Source organism: Macaca nemestrina, chromosome 9 (assembly GCF_043159975.1).
Source record: "Macaca nemestrina isolate mMacNem1 chromosome 9, mMacNem.hap1, whole genome shotgun sequence".
NCBI classification, from domain to species: Eukaryota; Metazoa; Chordata; class Mammalia; order Primates; family Cercopithecidae; genus Macaca; species Macaca nemestrina.
In genome coordinates this window covers 23,562,372-23,579,952 of record NC_092133.1, presented here as the reverse complement: position 1 = coordinate 23,579,952, position 17,581 = coordinate 23,562,372, and the positions used below count along the sequence as shown (strand labels likewise).

General features: G+C 38.2%; 1 protein-coding gene across 8 annotated transcripts in view; it reads left to right on the top strand.

Moving 5' to 3' along the window:
- LOC105466556 (adducin 3) overlaps positions 1-17,581 on the top strand; it is a 128,587-nt gene that overhangs the window by 81,807 nt on the left and 29,199 nt on the right. For all 8 annotated transcript variants that reach the window (XM_011715559.3, XM_011715613.3, XM_011715526.3 and 5 more), the window contains one exon: positions 12,276-12,499. In XM_011715559.3, the coding sequence (XP_011713861.1) occupies positions 12,305-12,499 (195 nt within the window). In that variant the 5' untranslated portion in view covers positions 12,276-12,304. The remainder of the gene's footprint in view (positions 1-12,275; positions 12,500-17,581) is intronic.

Genomic DNA, 17,581 nt, shown 5'->3' with positions numbered 1-17,581 from the left:
GAGGTCCAAAATCAAGGTGTTGGCAGGATTGGTTCTTTCTGAGGGGTCTGAGGGAAAAATCTGTTCCATGCCCCTCCCCAGGCTTCTTGTGGTTCCCAGCTTGCAGCTTGGTCCCTTGGCTTGTGCTGCATCAGTTCAATCTCTACCCTGTCATCACAGGTCTTTTTTCTTCCTGTGTGTCTTCTCTGTTACTCTGTGTCCACATCTCTTTCACTTTCCTCTTATAAAGATACCCATCATTGGATTTAGTACTCACCCTAACCCAGTATGATCTCATCTTAATTTGATCTATAAACCTTATTTTCAAATAGGCCACATTCTGAGCTTGTGGGGACATGAATTTTTAGGGAAGACACTATTCAACCAGTGTAGTATGGTAGTATGGCTGAATGTCAGTCTCTAGATCTAAAAGATGATTCATTTGAAAAAGCTGGTTTTCGACAAATCCGTTTTAAGAAACAGATATCTGAGATTGATAAAAATCTCTTTTTGTGAACTTCCACTTAAAACCATTAACCAGTTGCTAACATGGCAGGTTATAACCAAAAAGTATTTTTGAAAGTAATTTTCTGCACTTAATAAGATGCATTTTTGTGGCACAATATTAGGCATTTCATAAAGAAAACAGATCAAGTTTTGTTGATCTTGAAATGTTCCTTAGCAGCCAAAATCTGAAGGCAGAAACGCCTCCTTCAAATCAGACTGCTTTGCAGTTACAGTGTGTTGAGTTACCTACAGCTTTTGGATTGACTTTTGCAGCTGTATTTTATAAGTTATGAAAGCCAAAAATCTTTAGCTTGAATATCTGAAATAGTATATCAAAATGAACTCTTGGTACTTACACCCTGTGGTTCTTTAATATTTTTTTGTGTATTTTCCTCCAATTTTTAAAATAAGGAACTTTGTCTCATTTTTTTGTGCCTTTCCATCCCTCCCTTTCCCCCACCATGGCATGTCACAATGACTGTATTAGGAATGGAACCCAGAAATATGGTCCATGGTAACGAATCGATTTCCTAGACTAGAGTTTTCAGTGCATATTTATTTTGCAGACTCAGCTCATTTTTAATAATAAGCTTTGTTGGATTATTTGCATTTCTTCAGTTAAAATCTAATTTCATCTTGTGAAATAGGTAGATGTAAGATTAAAATTTGGGGAAGTTAAATTTCCTGTATTATTTGATTTGAATATTCATTTTACAAAAGATTCACTGAGATTTGTAGAGTTGGGTATGCAGTAAAGTACAAAGTATGTGAGAGTTGATGTTTCTTTTAAAAAAAAATACTTTTTGCCTGGAAAGACTACCAAATAAGAGTGAAAGACTTAAGATATCTCCTGAAATTGAGAGCAATGACTGTTTATTTAAAAATAATAATTTCTGGTGATTCCTCTTTTTAAAACCTCTCATTTATCATGAGCTGTCAAGTTTTGGATAGTTTCCTGGATCTCAATTTTAAAATTTTCTCTAATAGCAGGGAACCCAACAGAAACTAAATGTCTGAGACGCACATCCAAGTAATCAATCCACTAGTCTCTGTCAGCTTTCTCTAAGGAGGGGGTGGGGCTGTGGGGTGGGGAACCCTTCTTTTGTTTTCTCAACCATTTTTCAAAACTCCGTGTTGAAGACAAATGGTGACTAAGGGAATGTATATAGAATGTTCATCATATTTTGTAGAAAGGAGAGTAAAGGTGCACCAAGGCCATGTGTCTTTGGATTCTGTAAGATACTTGAGGGATTGCTTTTCTGTGGTTGATTGTTTTACGCATTTTATAGGAATACATATATATATATGTATGTACACACAATGTATATATGATATATGTTTATAATATATGAGATATATGTATGAAATCAGTTTCATATTTACTTTTCCAAATGGTTTATGTTGGGAACAAGTCAAGTTAATGTTAGATACTGATTAATGATTGAGGTTGGACTTGAAGAAATACTTTCTCTGAACTTTCTATACATGTTTTCAGCTGGCCATTGTAATTGGTAAATTTGACCTCATTTTAATAAAGATTTTTGTTTCAAGTTGCCAATGAATGTTATTTTCACCTCTACCAATGTCTAAGCAAGTAACTATCTCTCTCCCTCTCCCAAACCCTACCATGACCTCAAGTACAGAAATCTGTTTGCCTAGGCTGGGCGCGGTGGCTCACGCCTGTGATCCCAGCACTTTGGGAGGCTGAGGCGGGCGGATTATAAGGTCAGGAGATCGAGACCATCCTGGCTAACATGGTGAAACCCCGTTCTCTACTAAAAATACAAAGTGAGGTGGTGGCAGGTGCCTGTAATCCCAGATACTCGGGAGGCTGAGGCAGAAGAATGGCGTAAACCTGGGAGGTGGAGCTTGCAGTGAGCCGAGATGGCGCCACTGCACTCCAGCCTGGGTGACGGTGTGAGACTCTGTCTCAAAAAAAAAAAAAAAAAAAAAGAAATCTGTTTGCCTCACTGTTCCTTGTAACAGGTAATGTAGATCAATAAAATATCCTTCATCAAGTATTGGTACTTTAGTGATACAGAGGTTAGATTGATCCTCAGCATTGTCCAACTCTGTCTTTAGTCTTTGAGTCACCCTGTTGAATGATTATGTTGACATAACAAGCACCTACTTGACTTTTTTGGCAGACAGAGTCTCGCTCTGTCGCCCAGGCTGGAGTGCAGTGGCGTGATCTCAGCTCACGGCACCCTTCGCCTCCTGGGTTCAAGCGATTCTCATGCTTCGGCCACCGAGTAGCTGGGACTATTAAGCATGTATGACCACGCCCTGCTAATGTTTGTATTTTTAGTAGAGATGGGGTTTCACCATGTTGCCAAGGCTTATCTTGAACTCCTGAGCTCAGGCAGTCCGCCTACTTTGACCTTCCAAAGTGCTGGGATTACAGGCGTGAGCCACCGTGCCCAACCCCTACTCAACGTTTTTTTACTTACTGTTCTGCATTTACATTATGAACAATGTATGTGTTATGACTACATCTAACTGCTTTGTTTCAATTGTACAATCACAGGGAAACTCATGTTTGCTAAGAGTTTATATTAATTAGTATCATATTTTTATTTATAAAACATTAAGTACAGAACATTTAGTACCACAGTGGGTTGCTGTTACTATTTTGTTATTGTTGTGGGGTTTTTTTCTCTTGACTTTAAGTTGGATTTTAAGGCTCAGTCCTAACTTTTACTAAACAACTACAGATTTATTGTTTCCTGGACTTTATGTTGAGGTTTAGAATTTAGTCTCATTTTAAAGATAACAGAAGTCATTTCAAAAGAACTAAAAGGAGGTTCAGAAATTTAAGAATGATATGGATCAATCTGACAATTCCGGCAATAGGCCAGAGAGGTAGGTAGGTTTCTGCATGTGTAGGTTTGATAGCCATGGAAGACTTTGTGCAAATTTTATTGCTACTTTTAGAATATTTACTATTTCCACTTTGTGTTGAATATTGCGATATAATATTTTCAGCCCCCTTCCCCCAAATAAAGGCAGTGATCTAATGGCTAGATATATCTCTAGGATGTGATAGTCCTTTGAGCCATCTCATCTTTTTTGGCTAACTCCACCATGCCTGTCAAGATCTATAACCATGAGGAATTTCCTTATTTGTGAAGAACCTTTGGTAATCTGAGACAAATTATTAAACCTCAATTTTTATACTACAAGACTGCAGAAACTAAAACAGCATGGTACTGGTTCAAAAACAGACACATAGACCAATGGAACAGGTTAGAGAACCCAGAAATAAAGGCGCACACCTACAACCGTCTGATCTTTGACAGAGTCAACAATAACAAGCAATGGGGAAAGAATTCCCTATTCAATAAATGGTGCTGGGATAATTGACTAGCCATCATATGCAGAAGATTGAAACTGGACCCCTTCCTTTCACCATATACAAAATTCAACTCAAGATGGATCAAAGACTTACATGTGAGACCTAAAACTATAAACTCTAGGAGAAAACCTGTATTTCACAATGAAGTCTCCAAAAGCAATTGCCAAGAAACAAAAACTAGTACGACGTAATTAGACTTCTGCACGGCAAAGTAAACTGTCAACATAGAAAACAGACAACCTGCAGAATGGTAGAAAATATTTACAAACTGTACATCCAAAACTATACATCTGGATATAATATCCAGAGTTTATAAAGAACTTAACCCAACAGGTAAACAACCCCGTAAAAAAATAGTCAAAGGCCATGAACCTCCACTTCTCAGAAGACATACACACAGCCAACACGCATATGGAAAAATACTCAACATTGCTAATCATCAGGGAAGTGCAAATCAAAACCACAGGGAGATACCTTCTCATACCAGTCAGGATGACTGTTACTAAAATGTCAGAAAATAACAGATGTTGGCGAGGTTGTGGAGAAAAGGGAACACTTATACACTGCTGTGCAGCCAGCGTGAAGGTTTCTCACAGAATTTAAAACAGAACTACCATTTGACCCAGCAGTCCCATTACTCAATATATACCCAAAGGAATATAAATTATTCTACCAAAAAGACACAAGTACAAGTACGTTCATTGCAGCATTATCCACAATAGCAAAGACATGGAATCAGCTACCTAGATATCCATAACAGTAGTCTGGATGAAGAAAATTTGGTACATATATACCATGGAATAATATGCAGCAGTAAAAAAAAAAAAAAAAAGGAATCTTGTCCTTTGCAGCCACATTGATGCAGCTGGAGGCCATTACCCTAAGCATTATTAACACAGGAACAGAAAACCAAATACTGCATGTTCTCACCTGTAATGGTAACTAAACATTGAATACACATGGACACAAAGGTGGGAACAATAGACACTGGGCCTACTTGAATGGGGAGGGTAGGAAGAAGGTGAAGGTGAAGGTGGAAAAACTACCTGTCGGGTCCTTTGCTCACTTACTTGGCTTATGAAATCATTTGTACACCAAACCCCAATGACATACAATTTACCCATGTAACAGAGCTGCTCATGTACCCCCTGAACCTAACATAAAAGGTGTGGGGAAACATTATGTTGTATACTTTAAATAACTACAATTTGTTTTTAAAACTGGAAAAAAAAATCCTCAGTTTTCTTATCTATAAAGTTGGGGATACTGGTCACCTTTTCATAGAGTTGTGAAGGATTTTTCTTCGAGGTTGGGGGCACAGAGTCTCGCTCTGTCACCCATGCTGGTGTGTAGTGGTGCAATCTTGGCTTATTGCAACCTCCACCTCCTGGGTTCAAGCAATTCTCCTGCTCCAGCCTCTGGGTAGCTGGGATTGCAGATGCATGCCACCATGCCCGGCTAATTTTTGCATTTTTAGTAGAGATGGGGTTTCACCATATTTGCCAGGCTGGTCTCCAACTCCTGACCTCAAGTGATCCGCCCACCTTGACCTCCCAAAGTGCTGGGATTACAGGCATGAGCCACCACACCTGGCCAGAGTTGTAAAGGATATTAAATGAGATAATCTGTGTAGAGCATAGTACCTGAAATTCTGTGATTGCTTTAAAACGTTTCATTAAATTACTGATTTTGTAGTTTAGATATGTTTATGTATACATGCATTTCTATTTAGTATCTATCTTAGAACAATTTCAATTACCACTCATTCAGTTGATGTTTTATACTTGTCTTAACTCTTTAGGTCCCAACAGAATCTTTTTCTGTTTTCTTTGTTTCATAATAAAGCCCTCAATTCTTTTAATATGATGCTAAATTAGCTTTAGAAACAAAAGTAAAACTTAAATACAATTTATTATTACCCAGAGCACAGTCAATGTCATTTTGTCAATAGCTTCTAATTAAGACATAGTGGTCATCTGTCAGGTAAAGAGTTAGGACTTCCTAGATACTGATCAATAGCCAACATAGTCTCCTTTTCAGATGGACTTGAGCCAATTTAACGGTCCTTACCTTGCGTGTAGTTCCTTTTTGTTTGGAACTCAAAGTTGTGTGGAATGTTCCATGATATTTTATTATACCATTTATCTGCCTGCCTCATCGACTTCTTGGTCTGCCCATCTCTTAATAGTCTTTGTCTTTATGCATCTTATTTATATGTTTTGGCAAAGATACCAAGTGTCTTTATGGTGTGTGGGTGTGTGTATGTATGTATGAAAAATATAAAGTTATATGAATGTGGTCTTTCCCTCTATCTCAAAATCTTATTGTACTGTACTCGCCTATTTTTGAACAGTGGTTGACCACAGGTAACTGAAACTGCAGTTGAGGGGAATACCGTACTGATAAAATGTTAATGGGTGCTTTTTAATATTTAGTGATGTAGTTACTTAAAACTTGTCCCTTTGGTATTTAGGTCAAATAAACCGCCATTATACAACTACCCCACTTGTACATCTATTTTTCTGTGCATGCTAGGCAAATGGACCATTAAGTCTATGACAAGCACTAGAGTTTTAGCCCTTCTTACATACATAAACATGGTGTGATAGGCCTGTTTTCTTTCTTAAATTTCATTGAAGGAGTAAATTTTGATTATGGGGCAATCTGGATGACATGGTAATGCTAATAAACATCATTATTATGATTTTATAATATGATATTTGAACAATGTAACTTTAGAAAAGTCACTCAACACCACTGAGTATAGTTTCCTCTCTGTAAAAAGTAATCGTTGAATCTAGTCTGAAATATTTCAAGAGAAGCTCATATAAAATCAATAGCCTTTAGGAATAAGATCCTAGTACTTTGTGGGATAATTAAATTTTTCTCCATTTGCGCACTTAGTGCGATCTGTATTACTCAGTGCTGCTCAATGCCATGTTCATTTGAGTTTTTTCCTCCCATTTTTCTTCATTTTTATCTATGTCTGCTTCAAGTTTTCAGATCTGTCGATTTCCATGTCAGTTGTGTATAAAATTTTGGCTAGCATTTAAAAGTAGCTCATGTCTTTTGAACTTAAAATGAAGAAAATTTCACTAGTTGATCTAAGGATGGTAGCTTGTCATAGTTTGTGTAGGGTCTAAGTTGTTTTCTAGAATTTCAACTAACTTTACAATTTCATAGTAACTTTCATCAAGAAAAACTAAAATAGCATTTGTTGTTTTGTTTTTTAACCAAATATGCTGCTTTGAGGTCTTGGCATATCTTTGATTATTCTTTTAAGTGTGAAACAATAGGTCTAGTACTTGAAAGTACAACCATCTCTTTGCTTATTCTAGAGAAAGCTGTTCAAACTGCCAAGAATTTTAAGTTTGGAAAGATTTTTTTATAAGAAGTAACTTCTTTTCAAAAGATTGTTTTTACTATTCCCAGCTTAGAAATAATGCAAACCAGATTTATTTGGAAGGAGTTGTGATATAGTAAAGTAACTTAATTCAGCCCCCATTTATGGAGTTCTCTTCCACTGTGAGGACTTACAAGATAGTCCCCATTCCCAAGCTTACAAGGTGGTCAGTGGCTTCTCAGGTTGGATTTTTAAAATAACCATTTTATGGAGATAATTCACATACCATGCAATTTGCCCATATAAAGTATATAATTTAGTAGTTTTTAATATAGTCACAGAGTTGTACAGCTATCACCACAATAATTTTAGAACATGTTCATTTTCCTATAGCGCTAGGCAGCTACTAATCTGTTTTCTACCTCTATAGGTTTGCCTCTTCTAAACATTTCATATAAATGGAGTCATACAATATGTGGTCCTTGGTGACTAGCTTCTTTCACTTACAATGTTTCAAGATTCATACATGTCGAAGCACATATCAGTATTCCATTTCCTTTTATTGCTATGTAATATTCCACTTTCTGGATTACCATATGACAGAATATTTTGTGTTTATCAGTTGATGTTTGGGTTGTTTCTACTTTTTGCTAGTAATGAAAAAATATGCTATAATTATATAATAGTCAAATACTGGAAATAACTAACCAGTCATCTTTCAGTGGGCAAATGATTAAACAAATGATACAGCCATACCATAGAATAGCATTCAACAGTGAAAAGGAACAAATTATTGATACAACAGCCTCTGTAAATCTTCAGTAAGTGATGCTGAGTGAAAAAAGCCAATCCCCAAAGGTTTTCTATATTGCATATTTTCATTTGTATAATATTCTTTTTTTTTTTTTTTTTTTGACAGTCTCTGGCTCTGTCGTCCAGGCTGGAGTGCAGTGGTGCGATCTGGGCTTATTGCAACCTCCGCCTCCCGGGTCCACGCCATTCTCCTGCCTCAGCCTCCCAAATAGCTGGGACTACAGGCTATAATCCCAGTCAGTAATCGCTGGGAGGCCGAGACGGGCGGATCACGAGGTCAGGAGATCGAGACCATCCTGGCTAACACAGTGAAACCCCATCTCTACTAAAAAATACAAAAAACTAGCCGGGCAAGGTGGCGGGCGCCTGTAGTCCCAGCTACTAGGGAGACTGAGGCAGGAGAATGGCGTAAACCCGGGCGGCGGAGCTTGCAGTGAACTGAGATCCGGCCACTGCACTCCAGCCTGGACGACAGAGCGAGACTCCGTCTCCAAAAAAAAAAAAACAAAAAAAAATTCTTTGGTGAGGAAAGAACATGCTGTACTATAAAATTCAGGAGGGCCCTGAAAATTGTGGTATTAATATTTTCCTTTGTGTTGAGATTCGATTTGTTTTATATTGGATTAATGTTTATGTATATGTTTTTGATTTTTTTTTGCTTTGTTTTGAAATCATTTCAGACTTACAAAAGAGTTGGCAAAAATAGTGAAAGAATTCCTGTTTGTCCTTTACCCAGATTCCCTAAATGATAATATCTTCCATAACCACGTTGTAATTATCAGGTTCAGGAAATTAACATTGATGTAAATACTATTATCAAATTTACAGATTCTATTTAAATTTCACCAATTGTCTACTAATGTCCTTTTCCTGGTCTAGGATCTGATCCAAGATTACATGTTGCCTTTAATTGTCACGTCTTAGTCTCCTTTGTCTTTTTTAATCTGGAGCAGTTCCTTAGTCTTTATTTTTCTTTTTTTTTTCTTTTCTTTTGTTTTTTTTTTTTTTTTGAGACAGAGTCTCACTCTGTCGCCCAGGCTGGAGTGCAGTGGCACGATCTCGGCTCACTGCAAGCTCCGCCTCCCGGGTTCACGCCCTTCTCCTGCCTCAGCCTCCTGAGTAGCTGGGACTACAGGCACCCGCCACCACGCCCAGCTAATTTTTTTTGTATTTTTAGTAGAGATGGGGTTTCACTGTGTTAGCCAGGATGGTCTCAATCTCCTGACCTCGTGATCCGCCCGCCTTGGCCTCCCAAAGTGCTGGGATTACAGGCGTGAGCCACCGCGCCCAGCCTTGACATGATTGAAGAGTACTGGCCAGTTTTGTAGAATGATCCTCAATTTAAGGCGCAGTCAATTGATTTGATTCAGAGTAACACAGTCTTCTGCAGTTCTGCTTTGAAATGGTTGAATATACTGAAACATTGCAGAAATATTCTTACCTGTGAATAATAATCCTAGGGGTTGGATGGTTGAGGGACTGGATAGAAATGTAATCATTGGCAGTATCTTTAAGTGGCTCTGTGTTTAGAGTATCTGTTTAATAGGTGCTTATTTTCAAAAATCCTCCCCAAAAAATGTGCTTTTAGGTATGTAATTCATAGAGTCATAAACAGTCCTTTGTAATATCCTCAGAGAGCTTGAAAATGTTTTTATATTTCTGCAGTGCTGACATTGATGTGTTTTAAATGGGTAGACATTGTGCTATTTGCAAAGCCTTCTATCTAAACTAAGCAGATAATTGTAACATTTTATCTGTGACTGGCTAAAGTTCTTTTAACACCCATATTTCTTAAAGCAAATTGTAAACTATTTTTGCATGAATACAGAATTTTTTTTTTTTTTTTTTTTTTTTTTTTGAGATGGAGTCTCACTCTGTCACCCAGGCTGGAGTGCAATGGCATGATCTCAGCTCACTGCAACTTCCACCTCCCGGGTTCAAGCGATTCTCCTGCCTCAGCCTCCCAAGTAGCTGGGATTACAGGCACCTGCCACCACGCCCGACTAATTTTTTGTATTTTTAGTAAATGCGGTCTTTCACTATGTTGGCCAGGCTAGTCTCGAACTCCTGACCTTGTGATCTGCCCGCCTTGGCCTCCCACAGTGCTGGGATTATGGGCATGAGCCACTGTGCCCGACCTGAATACAGAAACTTTTTTGCCTCACCCATCGCCCAGATTGGAATGCAGTGGTGTGATCATGGCTCACTGCAGCCTCAACCTCCTGGGCTCAAGGAATCCTCCCACCTCCACCTCCTGAGTAGCTAGGACTATAGGACTACAGGTGCCTGCCAACACATACGGCTTTTTTTTTTTTTAAATTTATTTTGTAGAGACAGGGTTTCACTATGTTGCCCAGGCTGATCTGGAACTCCTGGGCTCAAGTGATCCTCCCACCTCAGTCTCCCAAAATGCTGGGATTATAAGCATGAGCCACCATGCCCAGCCTAAACTCTATTTAAAAAAAAAAAAAATGCAAAAATGTGATTTACTGTAAGAGTACTATTTTAAAAATATTAACACGTAAAGAAATATGTAATAAGCTACAATATTTCTTCAAAAAAGTCAGTCTTACTCTCCTCTCTGGCATATATTCATTCTCAATTAGCATTTCCTACCCCTTCTCCCTTCCGTTTCCTACCTGACCATAACTTCTAGGGCATTGTTTTTCAAGCTGTGGGTCACAACCCATTAGTGGATCATGAATCCATTTGACTAGCGTTTATTAAAATGAAATAGATTAAAATAGAAAATACCGGAATGTACCACGTAGTAAGGGGAAGTATGTCATTAATTTATTTCAGTTATGTATCTTATATGTTTGTATGTGAATACAATATCAAATGTTTGAAAGCCACCATTCTAGAGTATTTCATCTATTTGTATCTTGAACCTAATGTTTTTTAAATATGCATGTTGAATAGTTGTTGCATAAATATTTGCATAAAATTTTTAAAACTAGAATTTTGTATATACATGATACTTTGTTTCTTTTTTTTTTTTTTTAATCAGTGTTGACCAGGTTGGCTTCAAATGTGTAGCCTCGCCTCCCAGAGTGCCAGGGCAACCGGCCTGGGCCACCACGGCTCCCAACATGATACTTTGTTTCTAATCTGCATGGCCAAAGGCTACATCAGAGGGAAACCCTTAGTGTTCACAAGTTTTATAACTACTTTTTAAAAATTTGTTCTTTGAAGCATTTTCAAAGACTGTTATTGAAGACTATTTTTTCCCCAATGTAATTCATACTGGTTTGTACTAGTTCCTATTACTCTGAAATACTTAGAAAGTATGCCTTTGCATATGTGGTATTAAAAATAAGAGTTGGGGGCTAGGCACAGAAGCTCATGCCCTATAATCTTACCGCTTTGGGAGGCCAAGGCAGGAGGATCACTTCAGCGCAGCTGGGCACAGTGGCTCATGCCTGTAATCCCAACACTTTGGGAGGCTGAGGTGGGCAGATCACGAGGTCAGGAGTTCGAGAGCAGCATGGTCAATATGGTAAAACCCCGTCTCTACTAAAAACAATTCAAAAATTAGCTGGGCGTGGTGGCACATGCCTATAGCCCCAACTACTCGGGAGGCTGAGGCAGGAGAATCTCTTGAACCCGGGAGGCACAGGTTGCAGTGAGCAGAGATCACATCACTGCACTCCAGCTTGGGTGACAGAGTGAGACTCCATCTCAAAAAAGAAAAAAAAAAAAAAAACCACACAGTTGGTGACATTAACATGATTGAACCATAAGTTTCTGTTAGCTCTGAAAGTATCAATTTCCAATCAAGCGTTATAATCTAAGATCTTTTTTGTTGTTTTTTTTTTTTTTTTTGAGACGGAGTCTCGCTCTGCCGCCCAGGCTGGAGTGCAGTGGCCGGATGTCAGCTCACTGCAAGCTCCGCCTCCCAGGTTCACTCCATTCTCCTGCCTCAGCCTCCCGAGTAGCTGGGACTACAGGCGCCCGCCACCTCGCCCGGCTAGTTTTTTGTATTTTTTTAGTAGAGACGGGGTTTCACCGTGTTAGCCAGGATGGTCTCGATCTCCTGACCTCGTGATCCACCCGTCTCAGCCTCCCAAAGTGCTGGGATTACAGGCTTGAGCCACCGCGCCTGGCCCTAAGATCTTTTTATAAGAATAAAAAATTGTTCTAATATTTTTGAGAAGCTACTTTTCAAAGTTGCACCTGTTACTCTGAGGGCAAAATGTAAAAGTTCTGCTTCACCCATGTAAATTTTGAATTTAATGAATTTATCATGAATGTCCTTCTTTGTGTTTATTAATGCAGATAACAAGAGTAATCCACAGACTTAAAACATGAGCTCAGATGCCAGCCAAGGAGTGATTACCACTCCCCCTCCTCCCAGCATTCCTCACAAAGAGAGATATTTTGACCGCATCAATGAAAATGACCCAGAATACATTAGGGAGAGGAATATGTCTCCTGATCTACGACAAGACTTCAACATGATGGAGCAGAGGAAACGAGTTACTCAGATCCTGCAAAGTCCTGTGAGTTGAATTAGAAGGCTGTAATTTTTCTCCCTCTTTAGAAATATTAGTATAATAAGGTAGAAGGTTTCTGAAACTACCCTCAGGTTAAAAGAGGGGTGGAGGAGAGTGGCGACTGGTTGCTTCCAGTCTTAACAACAGAGCCTTAACGACAAACTAGTATTGTGTTTGGTGGTTTAAATTTTGTGTTTTCTGGGTATAGCACTTTATTAAAGGAGGATAAACGATTTTACTTAATTCAGGGACACCCAATTCAGACTGAATATGTAAAGAGAAGAAAGGCATGACTCAAGTCATAGGGACCAATAAATAAGTTAGGTATATCCCATGCACTATTTTCTTCTTCCTTTGGGTACCTTGACACTCAGAGCAGCATAAGACTTAAGGTTTTTGAGGAAGTCTGTGATTTGGCAGCCTAATATTACATATGCCTACTGCAGGCACATGTGCATACACACTAAATTAACTAAATTAAAAGTGGATTATAGGCCAGGCTCAGTGGCTCACATGTGTAATCCCAGCATTTTGGGAAGCCAAGGCAGGAGGATCACTTGAGCACAGGAGTTTGAAACCAGCCTAGGCAGTATAGTGAATCCTTCTCTTTACAAAAAAATTTAAAAATTAACTGGGTGTAGTGGTGTGCACATGTAGTCCCAGCTACTCCTGGGAGGCTGAGGCAGGAAGATCACTTGAGCCCAAAAGGTCAAGGCTGCAGTGAGCCATGATCATGCCACTGCATTCCACCCTGGACCACAGAGTGAGACCTTGTCTCAAAAAAAAAAAAATTCAACTCAAGCCGAAAATCCTGTCTGCACAGCAATACTCAGACTTTGTGAATCATATTCAAGTGATCTGTTTTCTTACAAAACCTTAGTGGAAATGTATTAATACATTATGGAAAATGAGAGAACAGCTTGATTTAAAATGCAAAGTGAATTCGTAACTTTATGCATAATGAAGATCATGCACCCCTAAGACAGAGTTCAACACACAGATACATGATGCTTAGGTTAGGGCTATATTAGGTTTCCAACTTGGGTGTCAAAGTTAGCACCAAGGCATAGAGCTGCCTGAAGTAGCCCTGGTAAATCATTTTTTTTATGTCCTTGTGAATTTAATCATAGAGGTGAGCCCAGAACCAAAGGGGAAATCAACTGTGAGTAATTAATTCTCCAATATCAGTGGCCTTGGTGAAAGCATAGAAGTACAAGTTATAAGAACAATGTAAGCTTTGTGTAATTTTATTTTTTTTATAGTGCCCACTTTAAAGAAACTCTTTCCAAATGGGAAGATTCATCAGAAAAGTCATGATGAGAGAGTAAATGTTCAGTGCCTTACTTTATGCAAACTTGAGCGTCTAGGTTTATAAAGACTTGAAGAGCACATTAATTATTTAGATCAAAATAGATTTGTTTCCTTCTCTGAAGAAACCCCATTTTTAAGAACTACCTTACTAGACCGGAAATGGTGGCTCATGCCTGTTGTAATCCCAGCACTTTAGGATGCCAAGGTGAGAGGATTGCTTGAGCCCAGGAGTTTGAGACGAGCCTGGGCAACATAGTGAGACCCGGTCTCTGCAAGAAATTAAAAAATTAGTAGAGTGTGGTGGTGTGAGTCTGTGTCTCATACTTAGGAGGTGAAAGGATTACTTGAGCCCAGTAAATCAAGGCTACAATGAGCTGTGATCACACCACGGCACTCCAGCCTGGATGACAGAGCAAGACTCTGTCTCAAAAAATTTTTTTAAAGAACTTATCAACCAAATGATTGTAAAATGATTGTAGTAACAGATAGCATATAGTAACTGAAAGAATGAAATGAAGTTTCAGTTTTGGTTAAAGTTGTTAAATATTGAGATTTCTTTAGGAAGTATCTCAAAGAAGACCACTGAATTCTAACTGTAGAGTTTAAATGAAAAAAAGTACTAAACTCCATTTTTATGCCAGGGTTTTTGTCTTATAGTTTACCCATTACACTAAAGGCACATAATGTTAAGTAGAATAATTTTTTATACTTAGTATTTCTATCTGTAAATTGACCTAAAAGTAACAATTTTACTTATGCCTTGGGGAACTTGATGAAATACTGTGAAAGGGCAAACACATAGTTTATCATTTCCTTATTCACTTAACAAGAGTGATCATTTTCTGCCCAGAGAGGTACAAAGAAGGCTGAGATTTAAAATAATTAAAAGTTGATATTTTTTTTCCTAGATCTTGGCTAATGAATTTAAAATCTTCTTTGTGAAATACTTAGGAAAGTGTATACATTTTGTCTTCCTGCCATATTTTAGGACAGTGATTTTTAAGTTTCTTTTAATGCAACAGAAACTTCACCAAGGGAAGTGATGCTTGGTGGCTTGTGTTAGTTATCTACTGCTAAAATAACAGATTATTCCAGAATTTAGCAGCTTAAAACAAGCATTCATTATCTCACCATTTCTGTGGGTCAGAAGTTTAGGAGCAGTTTAGCTGGCTCAAGTTCTCTGATGAAGTTGCAGTCAATATGTTAGCCAGGGCTGCTGTCATTTGAAGGCTTTACTGGGGCTAGAGTATCCACTCTGAAGATGGATCACTCACATGCTCTTGGCAAAAGACCACCATTCCTTGCCATGTGGACCTTTTCTAAAGCTGCTTGAGTGTTCTTCCCCAGAGCAAGGATCCAAGAGAGAGCAGCCTGCAGTGCTGCTTTAGAAGTAATCTCAGACATCACACACTATCACTTCTACCATATTTATTAGTTAGAAGTGAGTCATTTAATTCTCCCTATGCTCCAGGGGAGAGAAATTAAGCTCCATCTTTTGAGGAGAGAATTGTCTACTCTCTGGTTACTATTTAGAGACAGGGTCTTACTCTGTTGCTCAGGCTAGTGCACAGTGGCTGTTAACAGGCACAATCATAGCACACAAAATCCTGTGCTCAAGCAATCCTCTTGCCTCACTCAGCCTCTTGAGTAGCTGGGACTACAGGTATGTGTCACCATGCCTGGCAGGTCACAATTTATTTTAAAGGAGCTGCAGTCCTTCTGCTACAATTTATTTTTCTTCCTCCTACATGCAAAATACACTCATCTTCTCCTAGCACTTCCTAAAAAGTCTTGTCCCACTCCAACATTAGCTTGAATCTAGAATCTCATCTAAATGTGGTCCAGCTGCAGATGATCCTCCTCAGGGTGTAGAACCTTAAGTACAGGTCCTGTCAATCTATTGATCTGTGAAATAAAGATTCATGTTATCTGCTCCCCAGTGGCAGGAGAGGGCATAAGATAGCTGCTATAGACATTCCTCTTCAAAAAGGAGAAAATTGGGAGATACAAAGGAGTCACTGGTCGAAAGCAATTGTAAATCCATCTGGACAAATGTTTGGAAGTTTTTTGATTAGGACTCAGTCCTGCTGTTTACCAGGACTGAACCTCCCTGGTGCTTGGCTCTGATCACTAGGTTCTTGGTTGCACTGTCTAAATCATCCTCCTTTTTCTTGAAAGGTAACCTGTGTTTGCCACTTTGTGTTTTTCTTAATCTGCTTTCTTCTTACAGAAGTTTTAGGGGTCCAAAGGCCCCTTTTCCTTTTATACTGTCTTTGTTCCTTTCAGCCCAAGCTTACAGTGTTTCTGCTGATATAATTCTTTTAAAAATTTTGTGAGTCTTCTGTAAATATTGGGATTCACTCTGTTAGACAAAATCCATAACCAATAAAGATTAAAATCAGATTTTACTAATTCATGTTCGTAAGCGACAAATTTGTACACCTTCTATTTAAAATTCTCAGTTAATTTAGGTAGAAGGGAAATCAGGAGAGAAATTAATAAAAGCAAAATATAATACTTTTTTATTAAACACTTACTATGTGCCAAGCACCTATTATGTGTCTTTAATCCTTAAAGCAATTCAGTTAAAGAAGTATTAAGATGCCTAGGTTACAGATGCGTAAACTGAAACTTAGAGACATTAAATAACTTGCTGAAGTTTTACAGCTTAGTTAAATGATGTGGTCAGAATTTAAACTCCAAAGCTCACACCTGTAATCACTAGGCTGTACAACTTACAGCATTCAATGACAACAAATTCTGCCTATATGTTTTTATATCATCTTATCTTCAAAGCCTGATGCTCAAGTTAATTCAACACAGCCTAGAAGAGTTTATAATCACAAGACATTTTGGTGTAAATGTAAATTTGGATGACAAAAATCACCCCTTTTTGCCTTGAGCTGAGAAAATAACAATTTTTCTTATTCTGGCCCTCAGGTATTACTTATTTCTAGGAATTTCACAACCTTTTTATCATATTTAAATTTTTAAATAAAATATTTATCTTAGATATCAAATACCACTTGGTAAATTAATTTGGCTTGAAATTTTGTTGCAGTAGAGAAAATCCACAAGTTCTCTGTGTCCGCTGTACTCGTATATAACGTCTGTGGAGACCTTAAGTTGTAATTTATCCCCTTTTCTCAAAATGAAGTGTCCAGGACAAACTCTTGGAATTAAGTGATGTCTTTTCAAAGTTAAAGAAGCATATAAGTTGAAAAACTAAGCAATAGCACATTGAACACAAGAGATAGTTATTAAATTCTGAATGCATGGATAAACGGATAGTGAATAGCCGGGTGGGCTTTGAAACATTAAACATTTGAATATTGTCCAACAGTCTCCTACTGAACTTGACTGCTTAATAAGGAAAACAGTTGCTGGGCTTCGTAAGCCTTACCACCATGAGAAGCAGTTTAGACTGGTTGACACAAATGTGCAGTGTTATTCTGAAAAATAACAGGAGTGTATGTGGTGGTAGCCTGGGCACATGACATACTAATAGCTTTTAATAACAGGGCAATGCATACTGCCGCAAGCTTATTTTGATGCAAGGAGAAACGTCAAAGCCATATACATTTTAGGATATCACTGGAAGTAAGGCCTGAGTGTTAACAGTGTTCCTTAATTCAAATAATTGGTCAAAAGTCACCATGATCTGTGGTCAGTTGAGAAGTTTAAGATGCAAATATTCTTACATTTCTGTTGTACACAGCTTCAAGAAAATTATTCTAACCTTTAACTTCATGTTAATTAAGACTTAGATATAGGAGA